General features: G+C 43.1%; 1 protein-coding gene across 8 annotated transcripts in view; it reads left to right on the top strand.

Moving 5' to 3' along the window:
• Window positions 1-26,630, top strand: part of SMC1A (structural maintenance of chromosomes 1A) — a 64,063-nt gene that overhangs the window by 29,834 nt on the left and 7,599 nt on the right. For 4 of the 8 annotated variants that reach the window (XR_002481533.1, XR_002481535.1, XM_021709335.1 and 1 more), the window contains exons 20-22: window positions 11,418-11,574; window positions 12,365-12,519; window positions 12,625-12,776. Coding sequence is in view for 6 of the 8 variants with exons in the window: in XM_021709335.1 (XP_021565010.1) it covers window positions 11,418-11,574; window positions 12,365-12,519; window positions 12,625-12,776 (464 nt within the window). In the remaining 2 variants the exon portion in view is untranslated. Of the gene's footprint in view, window positions 1-11,417; window positions 11,575-12,364; window positions 12,520-12,624; window positions 12,777-13,916; window positions 13,987-14,276; window positions 14,388-14,817; window positions 15,312-26,630 lie in introns of those variants that run through there. The other 4 variants (XM_008051924.2, XM_021709330.1, XM_008051916.2 and 1 more) reach the window with 3 other exon arrangements.

Below are 26,630 nucleotides of genomic sequence, written 5' to 3'. Positions count from 1 at the left end.
GCAGCCACTGCATTCCAGTCTGGGTGACAGAGTGAAACTCCAACTCAAAAAAAAAAAAAATATTCAAGTAAGGTCCATATGCTAAAATTGGTCTCTGCTAGTCTATAACATTTTCCTACCCCTTTTAATTTTTTTTCTTTCTATTTATTTATGGGAGAAATTGGGTGATTGGTACTGTAGAATTTTCTGCATTCAGAATTTGACTATGTTTCCATAATGTTACTTAGCATTCTATTCCACCCCTTGTATTTTCTACCAACATGTAGATAAATCTAGGGTTTGATTGGATTCAGGTTTTTCTTTTTTTTTTTTTAACAAGAATATGAGGTCTGACGATTAAGTTCATGAACTCATCCTAGAAAAAGTACTACATACCTCATTGCTGAATATCACTACAGTCACCTTTGAAGTATTCCCCTTGGGAAGTTATGCACCAACACCAGCGCCTAGTCTACCCATCAAAGCAATTTTGGAACTCTTTCTGGAATGGCCATCAGAACTGTCCTTGTGACAATGTCAGAGTTTGAATTAGAGCAGTGAACAAACATTAAATTTCTTTTTAAACTTGGCAAGAGTGGAAGCGAAATTAGAGACATATTAATACAAATTTATGGAGATAATGCCTTGAAGAAAACAGCAGTGTACAAATGGATTAAGTGTTTTTCTGAGGGAAGAGAGTGTCACTGATGAAGAGAGGTCAGGACAGCCAGTAATGAGCAGAACTGATGAAAACATTGTAAAAATTAATTGAATTGTGTGTCAAAATCTTTGGCTGAACTGTGAGAAACATAGCGGACCAAATAAACATCAATAGAGAAGAAGGAAAATCCTAACTGAAAATCTTGGCATGAGAAAGTTGTGTGCAAAAATGGTCCTAAAGGAGCTCTTATATCACAACACACCAGCTCACACAGTGCTGTCTGTGAGGGAGTTTTTAACCAGTAAACAAATACCTGTATTGGAACACCCCTCCCAACTCACCTGATCTGGCCCCCAATGACTTTTTTCTTTACCTAAAGATAAAGGAAATATTCAAAGGAATATGATGACAGCTCTGTTGGCCATTTCAGAAAATGAGTTCCAAAATTGCTTTGATGGGTAGATGAGTGCTGGTGTCGGTGCATAGCTTCCCAAGAGGAGTACTACAAAGGTGAGCATAGTGATATTCAGCAATGTAGCCCTCATTCTAGGATGAATTCACGAGGTTAATTGTCAGCCCTCATATATCATAGATGGTGCTGTGTACTTGTGAACTTCCTTTTGCATCACATCAGTAGACACCTCATGTCAGTTCTTTGTCTCTTTCTCTCTGTAATGTTAAATTGATCAGTGTTTAACATTACCTATGAAATATTTGTACCGAAAACTCAAACATGGATCTGATCAACCTTTTATATCTACCAACTATAAGAAACATTGGGGCCAGAGGAGTGTCAAAAGGACAGGGGTAGGTTGGGCCTGGTGGCTCATGCCTGTAATCCTAGCACTTTGAGAGGCCAAGGTGGGAGGATTGCTTGAGGCCAGGAGTTTGTGACCAGCCTGGGCAATAAAGAGAAACCGTGTCTCTACATGACCTCTTGCCCCCCTGACCTCCACCCCCAAAAAAGCACAAAGATGCAATTAGCTAAATCCATACTAGGAAACTCTAAGGACAGAAATCTGATTTCTTTTATAAATAAATGGGAAAGACAAAAGTAAAGAGAGAGAGGGAACTGTTAAAAACTAAGAGAAATCAACCACATGAAAGTATGGACTTCTCTTGAATCCATTGCAAAGAAAAGAGGGAGAGGGACCCTATAGAGTTCATGAGACTTAAGAGGCATACAGCCAGTTGCAGTGTATGTACCTTATTTGGAACCTGCTTTGAAAAACCTGTTTCATTTATTTATTTATTGAGTTGGAGTCTCACTCTGTCGCCCAGACTGGAGTGCAGTGGCCGCTCCTGGCCACCACAGCCTCAACCTGCTGGGCTCCAGCAATTCTTTCGCCTTAGCCTTCCAAGTAGCTGGAACTACAGGCCCACACTACCACACCTGGCTAATTTTTTAATTTATTGTAGAGATGAGGTCTCGCCAAGTTACCCAGGCGGGTCTCGAACCCGTGGGCTCAGGCAATCCACCCACCTCAGCCTCCCAAGGCGCAGGATTACAGGCTGAGCCACTGAGCCCGGCTGAAAAACCTGTTTCAAAAAATTGATAAAACAGGGCAATTTGAACATTGACCAGATATTTTATGGTGTTAGGAAATTGCTGTTACTATTTTTAGGTATAATAATGGTATTTTGCTTTTCTTTTTTAAAAACCCTTATCTTTTATAGGAGTGATTCTCAATGGGAGGGCAAGTATTTTTGTTTCCCCAGGAGACATATGACAATGTTTGGAGATACTCTTGTCATTCCCACTTGTCACAGCTGGAGTTGGGGAGTTACCAGGTAGACACCAGAGATGCTGCTAAACATCCTACAATGCACAGGACAACCCCCACAGCAACAGACTACTTGCCCAAAATGTTAATAGTACCAAGGTTTAGAAACCTTGTTTTAGAGATGCATACTGATGTATTTATGGATGAAATGTTATGTCTAGGATTTGCTTCAAAATAATGGAGTATAGAAATGAATTGGGGATATAGATGGCAGAGTATTAGTCATGAGTTGCCAAATAATTATTGAAACTGAGTAATATGTACATGGGGTTTCACTATATTTTTCTCTGGATTTTTGTGTACGTTTGATAATTTAGATGATATAAAGTTAAAAAGAACACAACCGTGATCACAAGGTTCGTTCAGGTGGTATTAGCGCTATCCATTTTTATAAAGTTCCCTATTGGACTTTCACAAATTGGTTTTAGTAGCTGTTGGTAATTATTGCCTTCATTAGGTAAACATTGAAAAATGCTAATTTTCTTTTTCTTTTTAAAAACATTTAAAGACCTGGTGCGGTGGCTCAAGCCTATAATCCCAGCACTTTGGGAGGCCGAGGCGAGAGGATTGTCTGAGCCCAGGGGTTCAAGACCAGCCTGGGCAACTTGGTGAGACATGGTCTCTACAAAAATCAAAAAAATGAACTGGACGTGGTGGCGCACCTGTAGTTCCAGCTACTTGGAAGGCTGAGGCAGAAGGATTGCCTGAGCCCAGCAGGTCAAGGCTGTGGTGGCTGTGAGCATGCCATTGCACTCCAGCCTAGGCAACAGAGTAAGGCTCCAACTCAAAAAAAAAATTAATAAATAAATAAAAACATTTGAACAATAGTTTAGAAAAGTTTGCCCAACAACCCAGCACATTCTAGGTTAACAATGAAAAATGTTACTTGTGCAAATCATAATCTGGTACCAGTTAAAGAGTGACAGCTTTGCCAATAAACAAGAATATACTCTTCCATGGCTAGGAATGGAGACTGCCACATCTGACAGCTTCCAAAGATACATGGAGCAAAATGCTAATTTGCTAGTTCTTTCATTTCTCCTCCATTTATTAGTTGGAATTCTAAAAAGAACATTCCCACATAAAGTATTTAGTTCCCTTCAAGTATAGTTAGTACAGGAAAGGTAGGATAAATACTTAATTCTTTCCCTTTGTTTACTAGCTTTCAGGATCATGACTTGGTTGCCCTTGTAACCTTCAAAACTGACCAATGTGTTTTTTTTGTTTTCATTATAAACTTAAATGTTTGGTGTATTTTATGTTTCAGTCTGTTGGAGTCATTTTTCTTCTTGATGCTCAAATTGTTCATCCTTGGCCAGTGAGAACTACTTCAAGTTGATTTTTGTTGTTATTTTTAGATTTTCTTTTTTCTTTGAGACCAGGTCTGGCTCTGTTGCCCAGGCTGGAGTACAGAGATGTGGTTGCGGCTTACTACAGTCTTGACCTCCTGGGCTCATGCAGTCTTTCCTGCCTCAGCCTCCTGAGTAACTGGAATTATAGGTGCATGCCACCATACCTAGCTTATTTTTTAATTTTTTTTGTAGCCATGGAGTCTCACTATGTTGTCTAGGCCAATCTCAAACTCCTGGCCTCAAGCAATCCTCCCTTTTCTACCTCCCAAAATGTTAGGAGTACAGGTGTGAGCCTCTGAGTCCAGCCTGTTTTTAAAATTTTATTATGGAAAATTTTATATGCAAAAGTAAAATAGTACAGTGCGCCCTCATAGTTATCACCAGTTTCAACAGCTATCAAGTCATGGCTAAACTTGTTTAATATGCAACCACACATACTTTATCCCTCCTTTCTACCCCCAGGTTATTTTTTTTTAATTTAATTTAATTTAATTTAATTTTTTTGAGTTGAAGTCTCACTGTCACCCAGACTGGAGTGCAGTGGCACGCTCCCGGCCACCGCAGCCTCGACCTACTGGGCTCCTGGTGATCCTTCCTCCTTAGCCTTCCAAGTAGCTAGAACTACAGGCGCGTGCTACCACGCCCGGCTAATTTTTGATTTATCGTAGAGACAGGTCTTGCCAAGTTGCCCAGGCGGGTCTCAAATCTACTCGCCTTAGCCTCCCAAAGTACTGGGAGCCAAGCCCAGCGTTATTTTTAAATAATTCGGAATACCCTATGATTTCATTTGTAAATATTGCAAAATGTATCTCTAAGAGAGATAAGAATTCTTTAAAATAATTAGAATCATTATCATACCTAAAAAATGATTTCTTAATATGACTGCCCTCCATTTGTTTTTATTTTTCTTTGCAATTTTTTTTTGTTGTTGAAGTTGACTTGTTTTTCCTGAAGGTTTTTCCAAATTCTGTACTTGTCTCATTATATCCTGTGGTGTTTAAAATGTGTGTCTCCTTTTCCCCTGCAAAAAATCCAAAAAATTAGCTCTGCTGTCCCTTGTAGCTCCTAGTAGGTAGTTAGACGTACATCAGTACTGTTCAATAGAGATAAAATGACCCACATGTATAATTTTAGATTTTCTAGTAGCCATTTTAAAAATTAAAAGACAAAAGTGAATTTAATTTTAATACTATATTATGTTTAGCCCAGTAACCAAAAGAGTATCATTTCAATGTGTGAACAATATAAAATTTATTGATGAGATATTTGATGAATTGTTTTTGTACCGAGTTTTCAAAATCCAGTATATATTTTATACTTACAGCATATCTTAGTTCAGATGCTAAAATTTCCTTAGAAATACTTGATCTGTATTTAGATTTCCTAAAATGTACAATTGAAAAAGGGAGATCCACATACCCAAGTTGTTCCAAATGTACTTACAGGTTTTCCAGTAACTGAATTGAATATCAGGTTTTCTGTTTAAATGAACCAAACTTCCAAAAAATTAAGACCTTAGTTCCTCGGTTGCACTAGCCACTTATCATGTGTTTAGAAGCTGCATGTGGCTATTGGTGACCATACTGTATAGCACAGATCTAGAGCCTTGATTAGATTTATGTTTTAGAGTTGGCTTGTTTTGTTGTGGTCACAGCTCCTCACAGATGGTGGTGTGACTTCCATTAGAAGGTACATAATGTCTACTTATGGTTCTTTTTGTTTGCTTCAAGACGCTGATTATCATTACCTACAGCTATTAATTAATCAGGGGTTGCAAAATGGTGATCTTATTTATCTTATCACTTCTGTGTTTATTAGCTGGAATATTATAGAGAGGCACTTCTCATCATTTATTTGGTTACCCTGAAGTAGTTTGTATAGGAAAGACAGGATATATATGCTTGATTGTTTTACCCTTTATCAGTTTATGAAATAATGAGTTGTTTCCTTGATGTTCTCAAGATTTGTCCACTGAGTTGTTATTTATTTATTTGAGTCAGAGTCTCACTCTGTCGCCCAGGCTGGAGTGCAGTGACACGCTCACAGCTACTGCAGCTTCGGCCTGCTGGGCTCAGGTGATCCTTCTGCCTCAACCTTCCAAGTAGGTGGAACTACAGGCGCGTGCTACCATGCCCAGCTTATTTTTTTATTTATTGTAGAGATGAGATCTTGCCAAGTTGTCCGGGTTGGTCTCGAACCCGTGGACTCAGGCAATCCTCTCACCTTGTCCTCCCAAAGTGCTGGAATTATAGGTGTGAACCACCACGCCCAGCCCTGCGTTGTTTTTATATCATTATGAATTTAAATATATTTGGTGTCTTCCCATCTGTTGTGATTATTATCCTTTTTTTTTAATTTTTTTTTTTTTTTTGAGTTGGAATCTCACTCTGTCACCCAGGCTGAAGTGCAGTGGCATGCTCCCAACCACCACAGCCTCAACCTGCTGGGCTCAGGTGATCCTTTCCACCTCAGCCTTCCAAGTAGATGGAATTGCAGGCACACGCCACCACACTTGGTTTTTTGTTTGTATTTTTTGAATTGTAGAGATGAGGTCTTGCCAAGTTGTCCAGGCTAGTCTCAAACCCGTGGGCTCAGGCAATCCTCTCACCTCAACCTCCCAAAAGGCTGGGATTATAGGCATGAGCCACCTCGCCCGGCTTACCCTTCTTTGTGCTCAGGCTGTCAGTGGTAACTCAGTTTGGCTTCTGAATTTTTTTTTTTTTTTGGAGTTGGAGTGTCACCATGTCTCCCAGGCTGGAGTGCAGTAGCACACTCACAGTCACCGTAGCTTCGACCTACTGTGCTCAGTTGATCCTTCCACTTCCACTTCAGGCTTCCAAGTAGTTGGAACTACAGGCACGTGCCACCATGCCTGGCTAAATTTTTAGAGGTGAGGTCTCACCAAGTTGCTCAGGCTGGTCTCAAACCCATGGCTTCAGGCAGTCCTCTCACCTCAACCTCCTAAAGTGCTGGGATTATAGACATGAGCCACCGCACCTGTCCAGCTTCTGAATAATTTTGACATAACCCTTATGGTCTTTGATACCACCTTGCTTTTCGATTAATGTCCAGGCCCATCCTCTACATTTCCTACCCCAGACCTGGAATCAGCTATTTCCCTGAGAAACTCTGATTTCTTTTAGTGGGAAATGCTATTTAGCAAATACCATCTAGATACTGGAGTGTTCATGACTACTGGGTTGGTCATTGCTTCTAGTAATTTTCAGTAGATTGGACTGCTAAATGCATTTTTTATTTTTATTTTTTGATGGGAAAACAGGATTTATTGAGAGGACAGGAAAGCTCCCATAGTGGGAGGGGACCCGAGAAGGTTGCTTACATTTTTTATTTTGAAGGAAAAATGCATCATAAGTTCATACTGATACTTTAAATTGAAAGTGTAATTTTCACGGCTTAACATCATTAATTTTATGTTTGAGTCTCCCAGTTATTCTTGCTGAAAATCTTGGATCCTAGCAACACTAGCATAATAACATATTTACTTTATCCTACTCTATATATAATAGTTTGAAAATCACAGTAAGATATTTTTAGTAACAATTTGATTGTTGAATGCAGTTTTAAATAGTTTGAGTTTCTTGAAGTTCTTTTTGTCATTAAGCCAAAGAATGTCTCATTAGGCATGTATAGTCATGTTTCTATGTTTTAAAGTAATTTAAAAGAATTCTCTGAGTGTTTAACCAGCTTAATATATAGTTAGGTTTCTTTGTTTTATTTTGTTTTCCATTTTTAGGGATTGCTCTTTTTAGCATTTTAATTTATTTTTTTCCCAACTTTAATTTTGAAATGTTTCAAACCTGCAGAAAAGTTGAAAGAATAGAACAGTGAACCATATACCTTTCACCTTGGATTCACCAATGAATATTTTACCACATTTGCTTTCTCTGTCATCTCTCCCCTTCCTTCCTCTTGCCACACTAAATGCAGTTTTGTTTTTGCTGAACCTTTTCAAGAAAGTGTGGCCATCATAGTTCAACCATAAATATTTTACCATGCTAAGAACAAGGGATTGTCTTACGTAACCATAATTTTGTATTGCACCTAAGAAAATGAATAATTATTTCATAATATTTAATATCCAATCCAAATTTGAATTTCCCTAGGTGTTCCAAAAGTCTTTTATAGTTTTTAGGTTTTATTTTTAGTACTAGGATCCAATTAAGATTTATAAATTGCTTTTGGTTATTATATCTCTTTAGTTTCTTTAAATATGGAACAGTCTCTTCACCTTCTATTTGTGGCGTTTATCTTTCGATGAGTCTTTGTGAGTTGTCTTGGAAAACATCTCACATTATGGATATATCAGTTTCTTTATAGTATTGTTTACCTGTTCTTCCAACCCGTGTGTCTCCTGTAAATTAGAAATTTGGTCTAGTCTGGAAGCTCAGTGGATTCAGGTTAAGTATTTTTTGGCAAGAACATTTCATTGGTGATCTTCATGTGGCATCTCACCAAGCAGTGCATCATGTCAGGATATGCTCATTATTAGTGATGCTGTATTTGATCCCTTAGTTAAAGTGTCAATTGCTAGATTCCCCAAAGCTAAACCTAACTTTTGCCTTTGTCATTAATTAATCTTTATAGTGAATCTTTGGCATCTTGTGAGTTTCTTGTTCCCCAACAGTTGTTTCACCTGGTTTTTTTTCACATTTTGATTTAATTTATTTTGTAATTATAGATGTGAATAACATCTTCATACGGTTCTTTTTTTTTGAGTTGGAGTCTCACTCTGTTGCCCAGACTGGAGTGCAGCCGCTCCCGGCCGCCACAGCCTCAACCTGCTGGGCTCCGGCGATCCTTCCGCCTCAGCCTTCCAAGTAGCTGGAACTACAGGCGCGCGCTACCACACCTGGCTAATTTTTTGATTTATTGTAGAGATGAGGTCTCGCCAAGTTACCCAGGTGGGTCTTGAACCTGCGGGCTCAGGCAATCCACTTACCTTGGCCTCCCAAAGTGCTGGGATTACAGGCTGAGCCACCGAGCCCAGCTTTCATATGGTTCTAAGACCAAAAGTATTAAGGTACATAAAGAGAACTCTAGCTTCTATTCTTGTCCCTTCACCTCTCATTCTCAATAGGTAACCCTTTTACTTAGTTTTTGGATTATCCTTTGTTGTTTTTGTATGCTTAAAATACAAATATATTTGTGTGCAAATACATTTGTATTCTCTTCACCTTCTTTTAGATAAAAGATAACATACTATTGTGTATCTTTCATATTTTACTTAAAAACCTCTCCCAGAGACCATTCCACAACAGCATATAGAGATCTTCAGAGGGGCTTTCTAAAATGTAAATATGTTTACATTTTAAATATATATATTGGGCTGGGCATGGTGGCTCATGCCTATAATCCCAGCACTTTGGGAGGCCGAGGTGAGAGGATTGCCTGAGCCCATGGATTCGAGACCAGCCTGGGCAACTTGGCAAGACCTCATCTCTGCAATAAATCAAAAAATCAGCCAGGCATGGTAGCACGTGCCTGTAGTTCCAACTACTTGGAAGGCTGAGGTAGAAGGATCACCTGAACCCAGCAGGTTGAATCTGCGGTGGCTGTGAGCATGCCACTGCACTCCAGCCTGGGCAACAGAGTGAGACTCCAACTCAAAAAAATAAAAATAAAAGATAAAAAAGCATATATATTGTATATACATTACAGATATATTCTACTTGTTCTTGAACTCATTCAGTGGTCCCTCACCTCTTTTAGAGCAAAGTGTAAACCTTATAAGGCCCTTCATAGTCTGACTTCTTGTCTATATAGCCTCTCCTCTCCTTGTGCCCTCCCCCAACACACTTATATGCGTGCATAAATGCACATTGCATACCCATGCACAGTTGCTACTATTGCCGTATTGATTTCTTTTGGTTTATTTTCCAAATTTATTAATGTTGATTACTCTTTTTTTTTTTTTTAATCAGAGTCTCACTCTGTTGCCCAGGCTGGAGTGCATGCAATAGCATGCTAACGGCCACTGCAACCTCGACCTGCTGGGCTCAGGTGAACCTTCCACCTCAGCCTTCCAAGTAGCTGGAACTACAGGTGCACACCACCCCACCTGGCTAATTTTTTTTATTGTAAAAAACAAGGTCTCACCAAGCTATCCAGGCTGGTCTCGATCCCCTGGGGTCAGGCAATCCTCTTACCTCTGCCTCCCAAAGTGTTGGGATTATAGGCGTGAGCCACTGTGTCTTGCCTAAGGTTGATTATTCTTTAGAATTGCTTTCTTTTTTTTTTTTTTCCCTTCTTTTTTTTTTTCTTTTTTGAGTTGGAGTCTCACTCAGTCATCCAGACTGGAGTGCAGTGGCTGCTTCCAGCCACCACAGCCTCGACCTTCTGGGCTCCAGCAATCCTTCCGCCTCAGCCTTCCAAGTAGCTGGAATTACAGGTGCGCGCTACCACACCTGGCTAATTTTTTTGATTTATCGTAGAGATGAGGTCTCACCAAGTTGCCCAGGCAGGTCTCGAACCCATGGGTTCAGGCAATTCACTCACCTCGGCCTCCCAAAGCGTGGGATTACAGGCTGAGCCACTGAGCCCGGTCTAGAATTGCTTTCAGTTCAATGACTTAACTATGAGCAACCCCCCTTCCCCCCTGCTTTTACCTGTGATGCTCCCGACCACATAGAATACTGTTTCTTCTCTCTGAGCTCACCCATTTACCCTGTAGGCCTTAGCTTAAATATTCCTGGAAATCTTCCCTAGCCCCAGAGTCTGCGTTTGGTGCCCTTCTTGTGTAGTGATTCAACACTGTCTGCTTTTTTTCTTTTTCTTTTTCTGAGTCAAAGTCTCACTCTATCATTGTCACTACTGCAGCCTCAACCTGCTGGGCTCAGGCAATCCTTCCACTTCAGCCTTCCAGATAGCTGGGACTACAGACATGTGGCGCCATGCCTGACTAATTTTTTGATTTATTGTAGAGATGAGGTCTCTCTATGTTGCCCAGGCTGGTCTTGAACTCCAGGGCTCAGGCAGTCCTCTCATATCAGCCTCCCAAAGTGTTGGGATCATGGGCATGAGCCACCTCGCCCAGCCAAGTCTGCTTATTGTTGTTTTCACATTCATCCTACGGTGTTCTGATTGTTTACTTCCATACATTCTTCTGTTAGACCTTTGAGCTCTGTGAGGACATGATGGCCCCAGTGCCTTGCGACTTGGTAGGCATTCAGTAAATGTTTGTTGAGTGAAAGTAGCAGAAAGGCACAAGCCCAGACATGGATTGCAATATTGCTCAGATATAGTGATCTAAGTCGAAACGTGAGTTGCCTTATTCATTGTGGAGCTGTAAGTAGAGTCCAGAGCAGCCTGTGTGGGAGCCTCTAGGTTACCCTGGGATGGTGCTGGCTCATGGCCTGGGCTGAGAGCCAGAGAGGGGCACCACCAGCTGCTCTTCTTGAGAGACAAGTTAGCAGGGCCTGGGGGAAGGGTGAGAAAGTGGTCTCAGCCTATAATTTCCAGGGATGATAGGAATGGTTACTGTGGAAGGATCCGAGCTGAGGTAGAAGAATCTGCTTTCTGCATGAGAGCAGGCTCCCACTCCCCACTAGATCAGTCATCTCTGTGGGGGCCTGAGTGCAGGGGGCAGGCCCTGCTTGATGTTGCTGGGCCTGGGGCTTGCAGGATGCCCAGGCTGAGGAAGAGATCAAGCAGGAGATGAACACACTGCAGCAGAAGCTGAATGAGCAGCAGAGTGTGCTTCAGCGTATTGCTGCCCCTAACATGAAGGCCATGGAAAAGCTGGAAAGTGTCCGAGACAAGTTCCAGGAGACCTCAGATGGTAAGATTTTCTCTTCTACTTGAGCCTAAGACAAGGGCAGAAAGCTAGAAGTATGCCACGGGCCTGCTATACATCACGGCAGCTCCTGTTTTTACATGCTTTCTTTCTTTCTTTCTTTCTTTTTTTTTTGAGTCAGAGCCTTGCTCTGTCACCCAGGCTGGAGTGCAATGGCACATTCACGGCCACTGCAGCCTCCACCCACTGGGCTCAGGCAATCCTTCCTCCTCAGCCTTCCAAGTAGCTGGAACCACAGGCATGTGCCACCACGGCTGGCTGGTTTTTTGATTTATTGTAGAGATGGGGGTCTCACCATGTTGCTCAGGCTGGTCTCAAATCTCTGAGCTCAAGCAGCCCTCTCGCCTCTGCCTCCCAATGTGCTGAGATTACAGGCATGAGGCACCGTGCCCAGCTACGAGCTTTCTTACTTAAAACTCCCAGGATCCCTAAACAGTGGGGGTTATCATACCTGTTTTGTAGAGTAGAAAACTGCTGAGGTTCCCAGAGGGTAAATGACCTGTCTATGGTCAAACAGCTGGTTGCTGGTAGAGCCCAGGGAGGAATCCATGTTTATGTGACTCCAGGCCCATGTTTCTTACTCTACACTGTATCTGGTGGCCAGCCCACTGGATACAAATCCTTGTGGGACCCTCTTCAGGCATTTCTCTCTCTATTTCTCAATAGGGTTGTCCCTGTTCTGAATTATCCTTTGCAGATCATTCTTGCCAGGGTGTGTTCCTCAGCTCTGACAGAGCCAGGGCACTGAGGGGTCTCCTGTTTTTCTTCCTGGCAGAGTTTGAGGCAGCGCGAAAGCGAGCAAAGAAGGCCAAGCAGGCATTCGAACAGATCAAGAAGGAGCGCTTTGACCGCTTCAATGCTTGTTTTGAATCTGTGGCTACCAACATTGATGAGATCTATAAGGCCCTGTCCCGTAATAGCAGTGCCCAGGTAGGTTGGAGCTCCTAAATCCTTGCTTGCCTTTCCCTCTAGGTTTCATATCCCCATCTCCATCCAGACTTACATCCAGATCTTGACTCATTTGCCTTCCCACAGGCATTCCTGGGCCCTGAGAACCCTGAGGAGCCCTACTTGGATGGCATCAACTACAACTGTGTGGCTCCTGGGAAACGCTTCCGGCCTATGGACAACTTGTCAGGGGGGGAGAAGACAGTGGCAGCTTTGGCCTTGCTCTTTGCCATCCACAGGTAAGGCTGTCCCCCCAGAACAGGAGGCTGAACTGAGGCCACCAGAGACTCTGGGGCCCAAGGATATGCAGATCTGCAGAGGTGAAGATGTTCTGGTGGAATCGATTGTGTCCCTGTTTCACTACCTACTACAGTGTATCTGGCCTTTATTTTCCTGGACCTGTCTTCCCCATCCACCCTCATGTACTTGGCATGTCCTCAGCATGTCCTCACTGACGCCTGCATGTATTCAGTCCTACCTCCAAGCTTTTGCTCACATGGTTGCTGGCTAATAAGCCTTTACCATGCAAATCTAGCTTGCCTCTCATCTTCCACCCCTTTACACTTCCTCATTCTCCTTCCCTTCCTCTAGGAAGCCCTCCTTGACCACTGTGACATACCATGATCACCCCCTCCTGAATGCCAGTAGTACTTGAGTCTGACTCAACTTAGTGCTTGATTGTACAGCATCATTCTGTGAGCACTTCTTGAGTGCTGCTCTGTACCAGACCCTGCAGAGGGATTGGAGATACAGTTGTTTCAGAAATGGTCTTCAGCCCCAGAGGATCTCACAGTCTAGTAGAAGCCAGACACGTAAATAGTGTGCTAAGTGTTGTAACTGGGTGAGCGTGGGTGCTGTGGATACACAGAGGAGGTATATTATCCCAGTCTGGGGGGTGGGTATCAGTGGGCTAAGGAAGACTTTTAAGGGCAGGTAACACTTGAGCAGAGATATAAAGGATGGGCAAAAGTTTGCCAAGGAGATCAGCAGGAATTCTAGGCCAAGGGTGCAGTGTGTGCAGAGGCAAGGAGACATGATAGAGCATGGTATATGTTGGGGTGGGGTAGACCTCTAGGTGGCTTGGTCAGTATGAGTAGAACCTAGGACTGCATTATCTCTCCAGCTGGCCTGGAAGCTCCTGAGAGGACCATGTCTTCTTGTGGTTCTACAGGATCCTAGAGCACAGGGCTGGGTACAGAGGGGAGGGCTCAGCTGATGTATTGGCTCCTAGTGGCTCAGGCAACATAAAGACCTACATTTTCAGTTTCTGAAAAAGTGGAGTGGGAAGCTGGCCTGTTGGATAGGACTTGGGCCTGTCCCACCCTGCCTTGCCATCCCCTCCCCCCTCAGTGTCAGCTTACCTACTGGTTCCCTCCCAGCTACAAGCCAGCCCCCTTCTTCGTCCTGGATGAAATTGATGCTGCCTTGGATAACACCAACATTGGCAAGGTGGGTGCAAGGAAAGTGGGGCACGGGGGGAGGCCCCTCAGGTTGGGGCTGGGTTTCAGGGAGCAATTCCTGAGTGTACCTTAGCCATTCCTGCTGCCTGCTCTCTCTGCCTGGCAGTCTGGGCCCAGGGTCATCCACACCTTGGTAGTCAGTAGCCTCCTTCTCTCAGCCTCTCTTTTCCCCACCCCCTACTTCCTATCCTACCCCTTCTGCCTTCTGGTTGTGGCTGGAAAATACAGTGGAGTGTTAGGGCTTAAGCCCTGCTAAGTGCCTGGCGGCCCCTCCCACAGGTGGCAAATTACATCAAGGAGCAGTCAACTTGCAACTTCCAGGCCATCGTCATCTCTCTCAAGGAGGAGTTCTACACCAAGGCTGAGAGCCTCATTGGAGTCTATCCTGAGGTAGGGAGGGCCTGGCTCAGGTGCCAGCCCTACTCCCTGCCTGACTTCCCAGGGCAGGAAGGGAAGGCTGCAGTGGAGGGGCAAGGGGGCGGGGGAGCGTAGGGAATCAGGTCCCAAACAGCCATCTGGGCTTGAAGCCCTGCCCTGGAGGCTTAGCCAGTCCAGTTGGGCAGGGCCATTGCATTTGGGGACAGGTAGAAAGGCCAGGCACAGGCAGCCAGACAGTGGAGAAAGGAGGAGAGTGTAGAAGTAGGCAGGGAAAGAAGGCACATGGGACCAAGCACATCCTCTCATACCCAGAGAGAACCATTGCCTGGGCTTTGGGCAGGTACGTAGGGCGGAGGGTTTGAGGCCCCTGGTCCTGGGGCGCTAGACCCCTTTTAATTCTCTCCTTACAATTTTATTTTTCTTTTTCTCCCTCCTCCTTCAGCAAGGGGACTGTGTGATCAGCAAAGTCCTGACCTTCGACCTCACCAAGTACCCAGATGCCAACCCCAACCCCAATGAGCAGTAGCAGTAGTTCTGCCCTCCTGCCCTGTCTGGATCCCTAAGCTGCCCCCTCCCAAACTCTGGATGTTTGGCTCCCAATCTTCCCCTACCTCCTGGCCTTTTTTGGTGTAGTCATGGGATTTAGGCACTGCTATCAAGCATGAAGAGGAACAAAGGTGATTTAGGTCTGTAGCAAAAATTCCTGAGTGACAGGGAGTATCCTGGCCTCTGGAAGGAGGTGCGGAGCTGAACAGGGCCTTCTGTACATCACATTCCCCCCTCACCCGACCTCCCCCTCATAACCCATATCATGAGTCCCTTGGGCTCCTTGCCTGCTATGTGTGTGTGAGTATGTATGTGTGTATATGTGTGTCCACACACGTGTGCATGTGGGTGTGTTTGCAAAATAATAAAAGATATTGGAGTCCTGTTTTAGAAGGAGCCTAGGCTGCTTCAATCAGATATAGAATTTGATTCCAAGAGAGCTTAGGATGACAGCACCCCAGAGCTGGGCAAAGGTACTCAGGACATCATAGGAATCTTGGGCAGTCAGCTGAAACTGCCTTCATTTACTCATTCATGTATTCATTCATTCATGTATTCATCAAACACATACTGAACACCCTCTATTTGTCAGGCTCTGTGCTTGGAATACAGGGTTTAATCAGACGTGATCTCTGCCCTCCTGGTAAGGAGATGCAATGGGTTCGTGAATTGCTGTAGTTAGCTGAATGTCATGTACTTGGAATTTGAGAAGAGGGTGATAACCTCTACGTTACCTGGAGGTCACATTTGAGCTGGACCTTGACAAAATGGTAGGATTTGGTCAGGCACTAGGAACAGCATGGGCTCTGGGGACAGACAGGTATGGGTTCTAGTCCCACTTTTTATCACTTACTAGTTGTTTGACCTTGGGTAAGTCATTTGACCTTTCTGTGCCTCAGTTTCCTCATCTGTAAAATGGGGCTAACAATATTACCTACCTCATAGGATTTAATGATGTCAAGCTCCTCACGGAGGCCTTACCCATTCTTAGAGCCCACTAGGTGCCAACTCCTCAGAATATAAGCCTCATGCCTGGACCTCTGATTACTTCTGATCCCAGCTATTAGGGACAGAAGGAGTCTCTGGAAGGTGCTGAATGCCCTGGTTAGTAGGAAATTTTCAGGGCACTGATGGAGTTTAACTGGTAAGTGGAGGGTCTGAGAAAGCCTATAGCTTCAACCATATATGATAACCAGGTACCTGGGCCCCAACCTGGATTGTGAGGAAATAGGGAGAGGTAGGCTGGGCTGCATCCCAGCCTAATATGTGAGGTTTTTTTTGGGAACTAACCTCATTAGCTGTAAGGACCATGTGGAGGCAGCAAAGCCTGGTGCGATGAGCTCAGCCTTCACTCATTTGCATATACCATCAGACTTTTCTCATATTCTTATCTGTATGTTGCTTTTGCTTTTTAAAAGAGTTCTGGCTGGGTGCAGTGGCTCACACCTATAATCCCAGCACTTTGGGAGGCTGAGGCAGGAGGATTGCTTGAGCCCAAGAGCTTGAGACCCGCCTGGGCCATATAGCGAGACCTTGTCTCTATAAAAAATAATAAAATTTTTTAAAAATAAAAGATAGTTCTAATTACCCAAGTAATGCATGTATTCATTCTCCTTTTGAGAAATTAGATTGTTGCAAATAAAGGTAGCTTCATTCAACTATTAGCCACTCTCTCCAATTCTCCTCTCAATGGCTGTTATGTTTATTGTCTCCCATCTTGACTTTGTTTTAATACTTTTACATACATACATAAATTCATCAAAAATGGTGTGTGTGTATAATGCAGATGACGTATTGAATAATTGTTTAGCAATTTGCTTTCTTAATGTTTTTGAGATGCATGCATGTTACTAATGTAGATCAGTGTATTCATTGTAATTGCTGTATAGATTGCCGTCATGACTCTACCACATTTTACACATTTTACTTACCCATTTTCTTGTGATGGACATGAAGACTGTTTTCAGTTTTTGCTATTACAAAATACTATATAGGAGCCTGTGTAAAAGTGTGTGTGTTTAAATGTTTACCTAGGGTTGATTCCTATAAGTGGAATTGCAGAGTCATAGGATATTTATATATTTGTTTTTAAATGGATCTTCCAAATTGCCCTCCTGTACTATTCACTCATTATTTTTCTTGAGGTAATCTGAGTCTAACATTGTTATCTATATTTTCATCCTAAGTAGTGATATTTGTGAAATCACAGGTTTGATGTGCTAATTATGTTTTTCTAATACATATTTTAAAACATAACTATCAAAATAAATTTGTCTGTGTTCAACCGAAGAAGTCACATACCACCAGTGATGTATGTGCCATAATTTGACAAATTTTGGCATATATGGAAGAGCACAATTTGGGGATCAGACCTGGTTCAAATTCTAGCTGTATAAACTCGGTCAAGTTACTTAACCTGTGAGCCTCAGTTTCTTCTATAAAAGGAATTAGTGGGCTGTGCTCGGTGCTCAGCCTATAATCCCAGCACTTTGGGAGGCTGAGACGAGTGGATTGCCTGAGCCCGCGGGTTCGAGACCCACCTGGGCAGCGAGACCTCATCTCTACAATAAATCAAAAAATCAGCCAGGCATGGTAGCGCATGCCTGTAATTCCGGCTATTCAGAAGGCTGAGGCGGAAGGATCACCGGAGCCCAGCAGGAGAGGCTGCAGTGGCCGGGAGCGGCCACTGCACTCCAGTCTGGGCGACCAAGTGAGACTTCAACTCAATAAATAAATAAATAAATAGATAGATAAAATTAGCCAGGCATTGTAGCCAGCTACTTGGAAGGCTGAAGCAGAAGGATCGCTGGAGCCCAGCAGGTCTACGCTGGGGTGGCCGTGAGTGTGCCACTGCACTCCAGCCTGGGTGACAGAGTGAGACTCCAACTCAAAAAAAAAAAAAAAGGAGTTAATAAACGCCTTGCGTCAGTGAAGGGAAGAGTAAATGAAATGCCTATATTGAAGCAATTTGGTCAGCATCTAGATCACCACAGCCACTTAAAGGTAACCATTGCTATTCTCTCACTTTACAGACGAGGAAACTGAGGCCCAGAAAGGCTAAGTGACCCACCTACCAGGCAACAGCCTGGGCTTGAACCTAGGTCTTTCAAGTCATTCTAGTGCTTTCTCTGCTACAATGGTGATTATCAACCTTGGCTGTATATCAGAATAATTTTTGAAGCTTTTTCCTTTAAAAAAAAAAATCAAAGCAATATATACAAAATAAAATGGTTTAGGGCCAGGTGTGGTGGCTCATACCTAGTCTCAGCACTTTGGAAGGTCAAGGGGGAAGGATTGCTTGAGGCCAGGAGTTCAAGACCAGCCTGGGCAACACAGCGAGATCCCATCTCTACAAGAACTAAAAAAAAAAAAAAAAATCATCATCATGGTGCCTGCCTGTAGTCCCAGCTACTTGGGAAACTGAGGTGGGAGGATCACCTGAGCCCAGGAATTTGAGGCTGCCGTGAGCTATGATAGCACCACTGAACTTCAACCTGGGTGACAGAGACCCTGTCCAAAAAAAAAAATAGTACAGAAGGGCTTATAATGGGAAGCAACAGTTCCCTGCTGCACCCCCACATCCAAAGGATATAGAGCTCTTTAAAAATAAATTGCTTTGGTCCCGCCTCTGGAAATCTTATTCAATAGGTGTGGATAATAACCAGATAACTAACCCCTACCTTGCAGGTTGGAAAGGATTACGTGAGATGCCTTGGACTAAGGCCATGGCATACAGGAACACATGTGCTGCAAAGGAGCTCTGAGGACTTAAAGTCCTGAGGTTCCAGGAGATGAGATGACTTGTCCAAGGTTACAGTAGTTTAGTGGCAGAACCTAGACTTCCACTCAGACCTGTTTAGTACTTGCCCCCTGCTCTTTTCTATCATGCCCCACCACCCCTTGTCATTGCAGGGCAACGTATGTCAGTAAAGGCTGTGCTCAGAGGAGGCGGGACACCATGGTATGTTTCCAAGAGCAAGCTGGATCCAAGTAGCATATCCAGGGCTTGTTGGAGGAATTAGTTTAATTCCCTTGTATACTCTGGATCCAGTAACCTTGGTCTAAGTAATTGAAGAGTACTCCAAAACAGTATCTACCTGTAGTTGTGCACTTTACTCTGGAAGTCACGGTGTTGTGTACCAGGATCACAAAAATGAGTCAAATTTTTATCCTACCTTTGCGGAGCTCACTGTCTAGTTTGGGAGGCAATTTGTAAAACAGCCATTAACCATACAGTGTGATAAGCACTCTGAGAGCACAGAAGGGGCATCTAGCTTAGGGGAAGATTCAGAAAAGGCATCCTCTAGTTGGGGGGTGACACCTGAACTGAGTCTTGAGGGACTCGTTAGGAATTAGCCAGTTAAGGAAATAGAAGAAATTTCAAGGTAGTGAAAGTAGTATGCATGAAGACCTGAAGTCAAGGAGCAGCAAAGTAATTTAGAAATACTGAAGCATAAAGATTTCTGAAGTGGAGGAAGAACAGCCAGAAAAGCTAGGGAGGTAGTCAGGAACCATACTGGAAGAAGGTCATGAATGCCTGGCTACAGAGTTCAGATTTATCTTGTTGGACAATCTGGTTCCTAAACTGGCTGTACACCAGAAACACATTGGGGCATTCTGGCTCTATAAGTTTATTAGGTCTAAGGTGGGGCCTTGAAATCTTGAATGCTGATTAAGGTCACCACATGACTAGGGTACAGCCAGATTTGAGAACCATAGCTTGAAGGCAGTTGGGGAAGCATGAAACGATTTTAAGCAGGGGACTCCAGTTGTGAATTTAACCTGTTTCTAGCCCACCAGTGTGGAAACATTGGGTTAGATGTTCAAGCTGTATGTGCCCGTGCCTAGTTTCCTTATGCATCTCATCTCACAGTATTGTATTTGCTTATTTTATCTCTCAGTAAGCTGTAAGCACCACAAAAGTGGGTGTGGAGGTATTTTGCTTACCACTATGTCCCCTGCAAAAAAGCACAGTGCCTAACACAAAACAGGCACCCAATGAAGTTTTTGAATAAAGGAATGCATGAGTGAATGCATTTGTGAGGGGGAGAATGGAGACAAAAAGATTAGTTAGGAAACTATTGAAATGATCAGAAGGTCTACACTAGGGCAAGGGCCACTAGAAATGGATTGGAGGTGTTGAAGTGTGAACTGTTAAACGCAGATGATAAGCTGGACTTCGTGACTGCTTATTGGATGTGGAGGGTGACTGAGAGGATAGAATGAGTACCCATTGCATAACCAGGATCCCTACCCTATCCCAGTCATCTCTTTCCTCATCCATCTCTGACTCAGAATCTCCTTCCAGTCTTCTCAGCAACTGGAATTCATCCCTCAAGTTAAACATCTTGTGTGCTGTGTGCTCTCATACCCCCCACCCAGCCATTGACTCATTCATCCAGTTCAATAAATTTTGGCTAAGCACCTCCTGTGTGCAATGAGGCTCTTCCAAGTCAGGATCCCAACTTCCTCTTTCCTACCTCAAGAGATGTTTTTGAGGGCTTTCCCAGGTAAGACTCCCATCCCTTATGCAGTATCATATAGTGAGATGCCCAGAATGTTAGACCTGTCAGGGAACTTTGAGACTTTCCCAAACCCCCTCCTGAGGCCCTCAGAGACTTAACTTCCCAAAGTCCCAATTTAGGAACTGTTAGAGCCAGAAGTGGAATCTAAGTTCTCTTTTCACATTGTTTCTGGAAACGTGATCTTGATCTATCCCTTTGCAGATCGGGACAGGCAGAGGTGGTCAGGAAGAAGGTGGGACTCAGGTTGAGCCTTGAAGGTCGATGTACTGGACAGGCCAAACAAAATGCTTGCGAATTACCCTGCCCCCTTCTATAAACCCTCAGCAAACCAGCCATGCCCACAGTCCCTTCTAAGGGGTTTCTTTAGCATAAGTTGTCATGCTCTGTACCATGTGACCTCACAATCCTGGCCATAGATGGCTAGATTGGGATAATTTCTGACTCAATGGCAGCCAATCTCTAGGCTGGCCAGCAGCCTATTAGATGGACTGGTGTAAGGACTCTACCTCATAGAGGTGGCATGTATCAAATGGCAAATGTATGAAACAACCAGATCTTTCAGGGAGGCTGAATGTGAGGCATTCTGAAGAAGTGAACAATTAATGAGTATTTAATGAGGCAGAAGCGGAGGTGGATGGCGGGTGGCCAGAAACTAAACAGCAAAAACAGAGAAAGCTGCAGAAACTATAAGTGAGCAGAGGTCATGAGACATTTGTATGATTGAGATCATGAGGCCATAAGGTAGCAGCGGCCATGAAGCATCAAGGCAACAATGGGCCAAAAGGACTTAGAAGCCATAAAGCAATAGGAGCCACAATGTAGCAGGGGCCACGAGGAGCAGAAACCATGAGACAAAACTGAGATCCTTGAAGCAGAGGAAGGCTTGAATAGACCAGATCTTGAGGCAGCAGAAGCGATGAGACTGCAAGAGCCACAAGGCACCTGGGACCACATGGCAGCATGGCAACAGTAATCGAAGAGGCAGCAGGAGTTACAAGGCAAACAAGCTACAATGCATAGAAGCTGTGGATTGGTAGTAGCTGAAGCCCCAAGAGCCATGAAGCTGCAGGAGCCAGGAGGCCTAGACATTGCAAGGCAGTAAAAGCCATAGGCTAGCAGCAAGGGGAGCAGAAAGGAGTTAGTAGCAGTAGGAGTATAAATACAGCCAGAAAGTAGCTGAGTCACCATTTTGAGAAGCACTAGAGAAAGGAGCAACAGATGCCTGCAGCTGAGGGGGTGACAAGATAAGCCAGGCTCTAGAGCTGCTTCGGATCGAGAACCATTTTCAAGTTTCTGTTCTTCTGTGAGGCTGCCTTGTAGCTGTTCTTGTCTTCCTTATTTCCCTGTGAATGCTTTAATAAATCCCCATCACTAACCTGAGTGTGTCTTTGTTCCTTGTAATCTAAAGGAGGTTAGCACTGGTGTGCAATTTAGGTGGGTGGAGAGCAGGACAGAAGGTCTTCCTGGTGGGTTTGAAGCAAGACAGGTGGGAATTCATTTTTTCTCATGCCCACACTGGCACTTTTCATTCATTTACTTATTGGCTTATTTTTCTCATTCGTTTGTTCATCCACTTATTCATGCATTCATTCACTTATTTTTACACTAGCTCATAACTTCACTTATTCATTCATGCATTAATTAGTATAAGCATTCATTTACTCATTTGCTCTTTCCTATATTCACTCACATCATTTTTCCATCCATTTGTTCAAGCATATGTTGAATTCCTGCCGTGTGTCAGATCCTGTGCTAGGTTCTGGGGATAAGGTATACTTGCGCTCTAAGAATTCATAGTTTGATTGAGGACTCAGATAATTAAGCAGTTACGTGCACTAAGTGTGGTAGATGATGTAATGGAAATCTAGATGAAGCAAAGTGAGCAATAGGAAGTGTTGGATGGTTCTCCCCAGGGTGGGACAGGTTGGAGGGAGTATGCAGGAAAGCCTTTATAGAGGATGGGACACTTGAACTGAGTCTTGAAAGAGGAGTTGGTGTTTACCCTGTGGAAAGGAAGGAAACAATATTCCAAGCAGAGGAGCTGCCTAACCAAAGTTAAGCAAAGAGTGTAAAAGTGCACAGATTTCAGTGGGGGCAAGCATTGTCCCATGCAGTGAAAGAAGTGGAATCCAGGCAGTCAAGCTTAGCTTTGACCCTATGAGCAATGGAAAGTTGCAGAAGGGTTTGAAGCAGGGAAGTGAGAATCAGATTGGTATTTAGTAAGATCACTAGTAGTTGGTGTGACAAGGTTGGGAGCGTGAAGCACTGACCTAAATAATGTACTTGAAGAAAGTACATTTAAGTATCATAATTACAGGCACAAATAAAGACTCATGAGAGCCCCTACCCCCACCCTGGGAGAAAGTTCTACCAGGGGACAAGGAAGACTTTTTTGGAGGTGGCAGAATTTGAGCTGAGCCTTAAAAGGGAGGATTCCAACTGGTGGAGATCAGTAGGAAGGGCTTTCCAGGCCTGGGAGACATGAACACGAGCAAGGAGGTAGGAGTAAATATGCCTTGTTTGGGCTAACAAATATTCCATTTTGACTGGAGCAGAGGCTGCATTTAAGGGAGAAGCAAGAAGAGAAACTGCAAGGTTTCCCTAATTGTATTGTATTCTGCTACAGTAGGTCTGAAGGGATAGGGGAATTTGGGAGGAGGAGGGTTGTGGGCAGGAGTGTCCTTTTTATGCTTTTTAAAATTCTTTTTTTCTCAAATGTTCATTTCAAAATAGAAGTAATGCATGTACATTATTTAGAAAGCTCCAACCAGTGAACTCAAATCACTACAAGAGGACTTAGGAAAAGCAAAAATCTACTGTCCCACACATCCCCACCCATCACTCTCACTTTTAGCAACTACTTTTAGTCACTTCTGATTGTTATCTCCAGACCTACATAATATGTTATGTGGGCATTTTTAAAAATAATCGATTTCACACATTACCTGCTAATGTGCTGCTATGACAGATGAGGATTTAGATCATCTACACCAAGTTCAACTCCTGTCCTTCCTACTTCTAGTATAATTTAGTTTCTCTGTTGGCTAGTTTTCTGAATTTATATAACCTTTACTTGTTCCATGAACTAGAAACAATATCAATTGGAACTTTGTTAGATGGCCAGGCACGGTGGCTCATGCCTATAATCCCGTCATTTTGGGAGGCTGAGGTGAGAGGATTGCCTGAGCCCAGGGAATTGAGACCAGCCTGGGCAACCTGGTGAGACTTCGTTTCTACAATAAATCAAGAAAGATTAGCTGGGCGTGGTGGCATGCGCCTGTAGTTCTAGCTACTTGGAAGTCTGAGGCAGAAGCATCACCTGAGCCCAGCAGGTTGAGGCTTGGGGGCCATGAGTGTGCCACTGCACTCCAGCCTGGGCGACAGAGTGAGACTCTGACTCAAGAAAAAAAAAAAACTGTTAGATAAGAGAATATCCTTTGCTATAGCCCTCTTTCTCAACATTAACCTCCCAATTTCTGTCATCTGGTCTTTTATATTGTCAAAGCTGGTAACATTGAATTCTGTTCTGTAATCATAATTGAGTTTTTTGTGTTTTATCTATAGTTAGATTCTAAAAGGTAGAAAGCAATAAACACCTGTTAATGACTATGTAAATATTCTTCATTGCAGAGCCAAACAGTGTACTTTTATAACTTTTTCCTTGTAGCAGCTTTTTCTTTTTACTGAAGTTTTACTTTTTTCATTTCACTATTTTACTTTATCATATATTCAATTTTTTTCTTTTCAAAATCTCCATTAGGAATTCCATTGAGTCTACTTTTTGCCTCCTTCCCCCCTCCCAGGAGACCATCTTCCTAAAGCCCTTCATCTCCTTTTCAAATCATGCATAACTGTCATGTTGGGAGTTCCCTTCATTGCTTTCTGTGATTATATACACTATTTACTGGTTCCCAGGTTTTTGTTTTGTATGTGTGTTTGTTTTCCCATGGGTTTTTTTACTTTATTTTTTTTTGAGTCAGAGTCTCTGTTGCCCAGGCTGGAGTGCAGTGGCATGCTCACAGCCACCCCATCGTCAACCTGCTGGGCTTAGGCAATCCTTCCCCCTTAGCCTTCCAAGTAGCTGGAACCACAGGCATGTGCCACCACACCTGGTAATTTTATTTTTTTAATTGTAGAGATATCTCACCAAGTTGCCCAGGCTGGTCTTGAACCCATAGGCTCAGGCAATCCTCTTGCCTCAGCCTCCCAAAGTGCTGGGATTATAGGCGTGAGCCACTGTGCCCAGCCTTTTCCATGATTTTAATGGAACATATCCTTGAGTAACTTTCTCAGGAAGGTTGTGTAGGAAGTAGACTTCCTGAGTCTTTATGTGTAAAAATATTTTTATTCTATCCTCATACTTGGCCATAAACTTTGAAGTTCAAAGTCATTTTCCCACAAAACTTTGAAGGCATTGCTTCACTTTCTTCTAGCATTCAGTTTTTTTAAAAAAAATGTTATTATAAAGATGTGGGGTACAATTCAGAGTTAGGTATATAAACATTGTGCAGGAACCCTTAGCATTCAGTTGTGATGATAAGAAGTCTGATATCAGCCGGGCTCGGTGGCTCAGCCTGTAATCCCGCGCCTTTGGGAGGCTGAGGTGAGTGGATTGCCTGAGCCCGCGGGTTCGAGACCCGCCTGGGCAGCGAAACCTCATCTCTACAATACATCAAAAATTCAGCCGGGCATGGTAGCACATGCCTGTAATTCCGGCTACTTGGAAGGCTGAGGCGGAAGGATCTCCGGAGCCCAGCAGGTCAAGGCTGCAGTGGCCAGGAGCGGCCACTGCACTCCAGTCTGGGCAACAGAGTGAGACTCCAACTCAAAAAAAAAAAAAAAAGAGGTCTGATATCAGTCTCAGTTTTATTGTTTTGTAGTTAACTTTCCCCCTCGCTTTTTTCCCTCTCTTTATGAGACCCCCAATGCCACAAATGTTAGATTTTTTTGTAATAACCTCACAAGTCCCTGAAGCTCTGTTCAATTTTTTTCTCCAGTTTGTTTTCTCTCTGTTTTCCAGATTGGATAATTTCTATTGTTCTATCTTCAAGATTGCTGATTTCTTCCCTCTGTCCTCTCCTTTTTGCTGTTAGCCCATCTGTTCATGTTTTTATTTTGTTTTTTGTATTTTTCAGTTCTAAAATTCCCATTTGGCTCTTCTTTATATCTTCTATTTTTTTTTTCTGAAAGTTTCTACTTTTTCATTTGTTTCAAGTATGTTCCTAACTGTTGAGGCATTTTTATGATAGTTTCTTAAAATCTCTTGTCAGATAATTTTAACATCTCTGTCATTTCATTGTTGGTATTTACTAAGTATCTTTTCTTATTCAGTTGAGATTTTCCGGGTTCTTGGTTTGATGAGTGATTTTCTACTGAAATCTGAGCATTTTTGGTATTGTGTTATGAAACGCTGGATCTTATTTAAATATTCTGTTTTAGCTTGCCTCCTCAGACATCAGTCTGGCAATGGAAGAGGAGACATTGCCTCATTGCTACCAGGTGGGCATGGAAGTCCAGGTTGCCCACTCAGTCTTCTGTCTTCATTGATAACTCCGAGAAAGGGTTTTCTTGTTACTAATTAGTAGGGGTGGGAGTCCTTGCAACCTTCTTTGACACCGCCCCAGCAGGAATGGAGAGGGGCAACCCATTACAGCCAGCAAAAGTGAAATTCTAGGCTCCTCTCTTGGCCTTTGCTGGTGTGGTGGAAGTGGGGCTACAGTTTCCTTCCATGGTGTTAGAGCAGTTATTATTTAATTGGTGGCTTCTCCAGTCCTAAGTCTGGGATTATGAGACAAAAAACAAACTCGGGGAGCTCACCATTATGTCATGCCTCTTCTACCAAGTTCCCTACCTGGTTTGCCACCTTCTATCTTACATGTATACATAAAGTCCAACTCCAATTTTAGCTGTACTTGGTGGGAAGAATAGGAAAAAGTATTTTTACTCCATCCACCCCTCCCCTTGTTTTTTTAAAGAATTTTATTCTTGGTGTTCTGAAACTTCATAACTATGTGTTTAGATTTGGGGTCTTTTGCCATTCGTTGTGCTGATTATTTGTTATGTCTCTTCATTGTGAAGTCCTTCAATTCTGGGAAATTATTTAAATTTATTTATGTAATACATTCCTCTTCTCCATTTTCTTTGTTCTCTCCTTCTGGAATTTTTTTTTTTTTTTTTTTTTTTG

Source organism: Carlito syrichta, unplaced genomic scaffold (assembly GCF_000164805.1).
Source record: "Carlito syrichta isolate Samal-C Ts95f unplaced genomic scaffold, Tarsius_syrichta-2.0.1 Scaffold67773, whole genome shotgun sequence".
In the NCBI taxonomy this organism is placed as follows: Eukaryota; Metazoa; Chordata; class Mammalia; order Primates; family Tarsiidae; genus Carlito; species Carlito syrichta.
The sequence above is the reverse complement of the archived record's forward strand: the minus strand, read 5'-3'. Positions and strand labels throughout refer to the sequence as shown.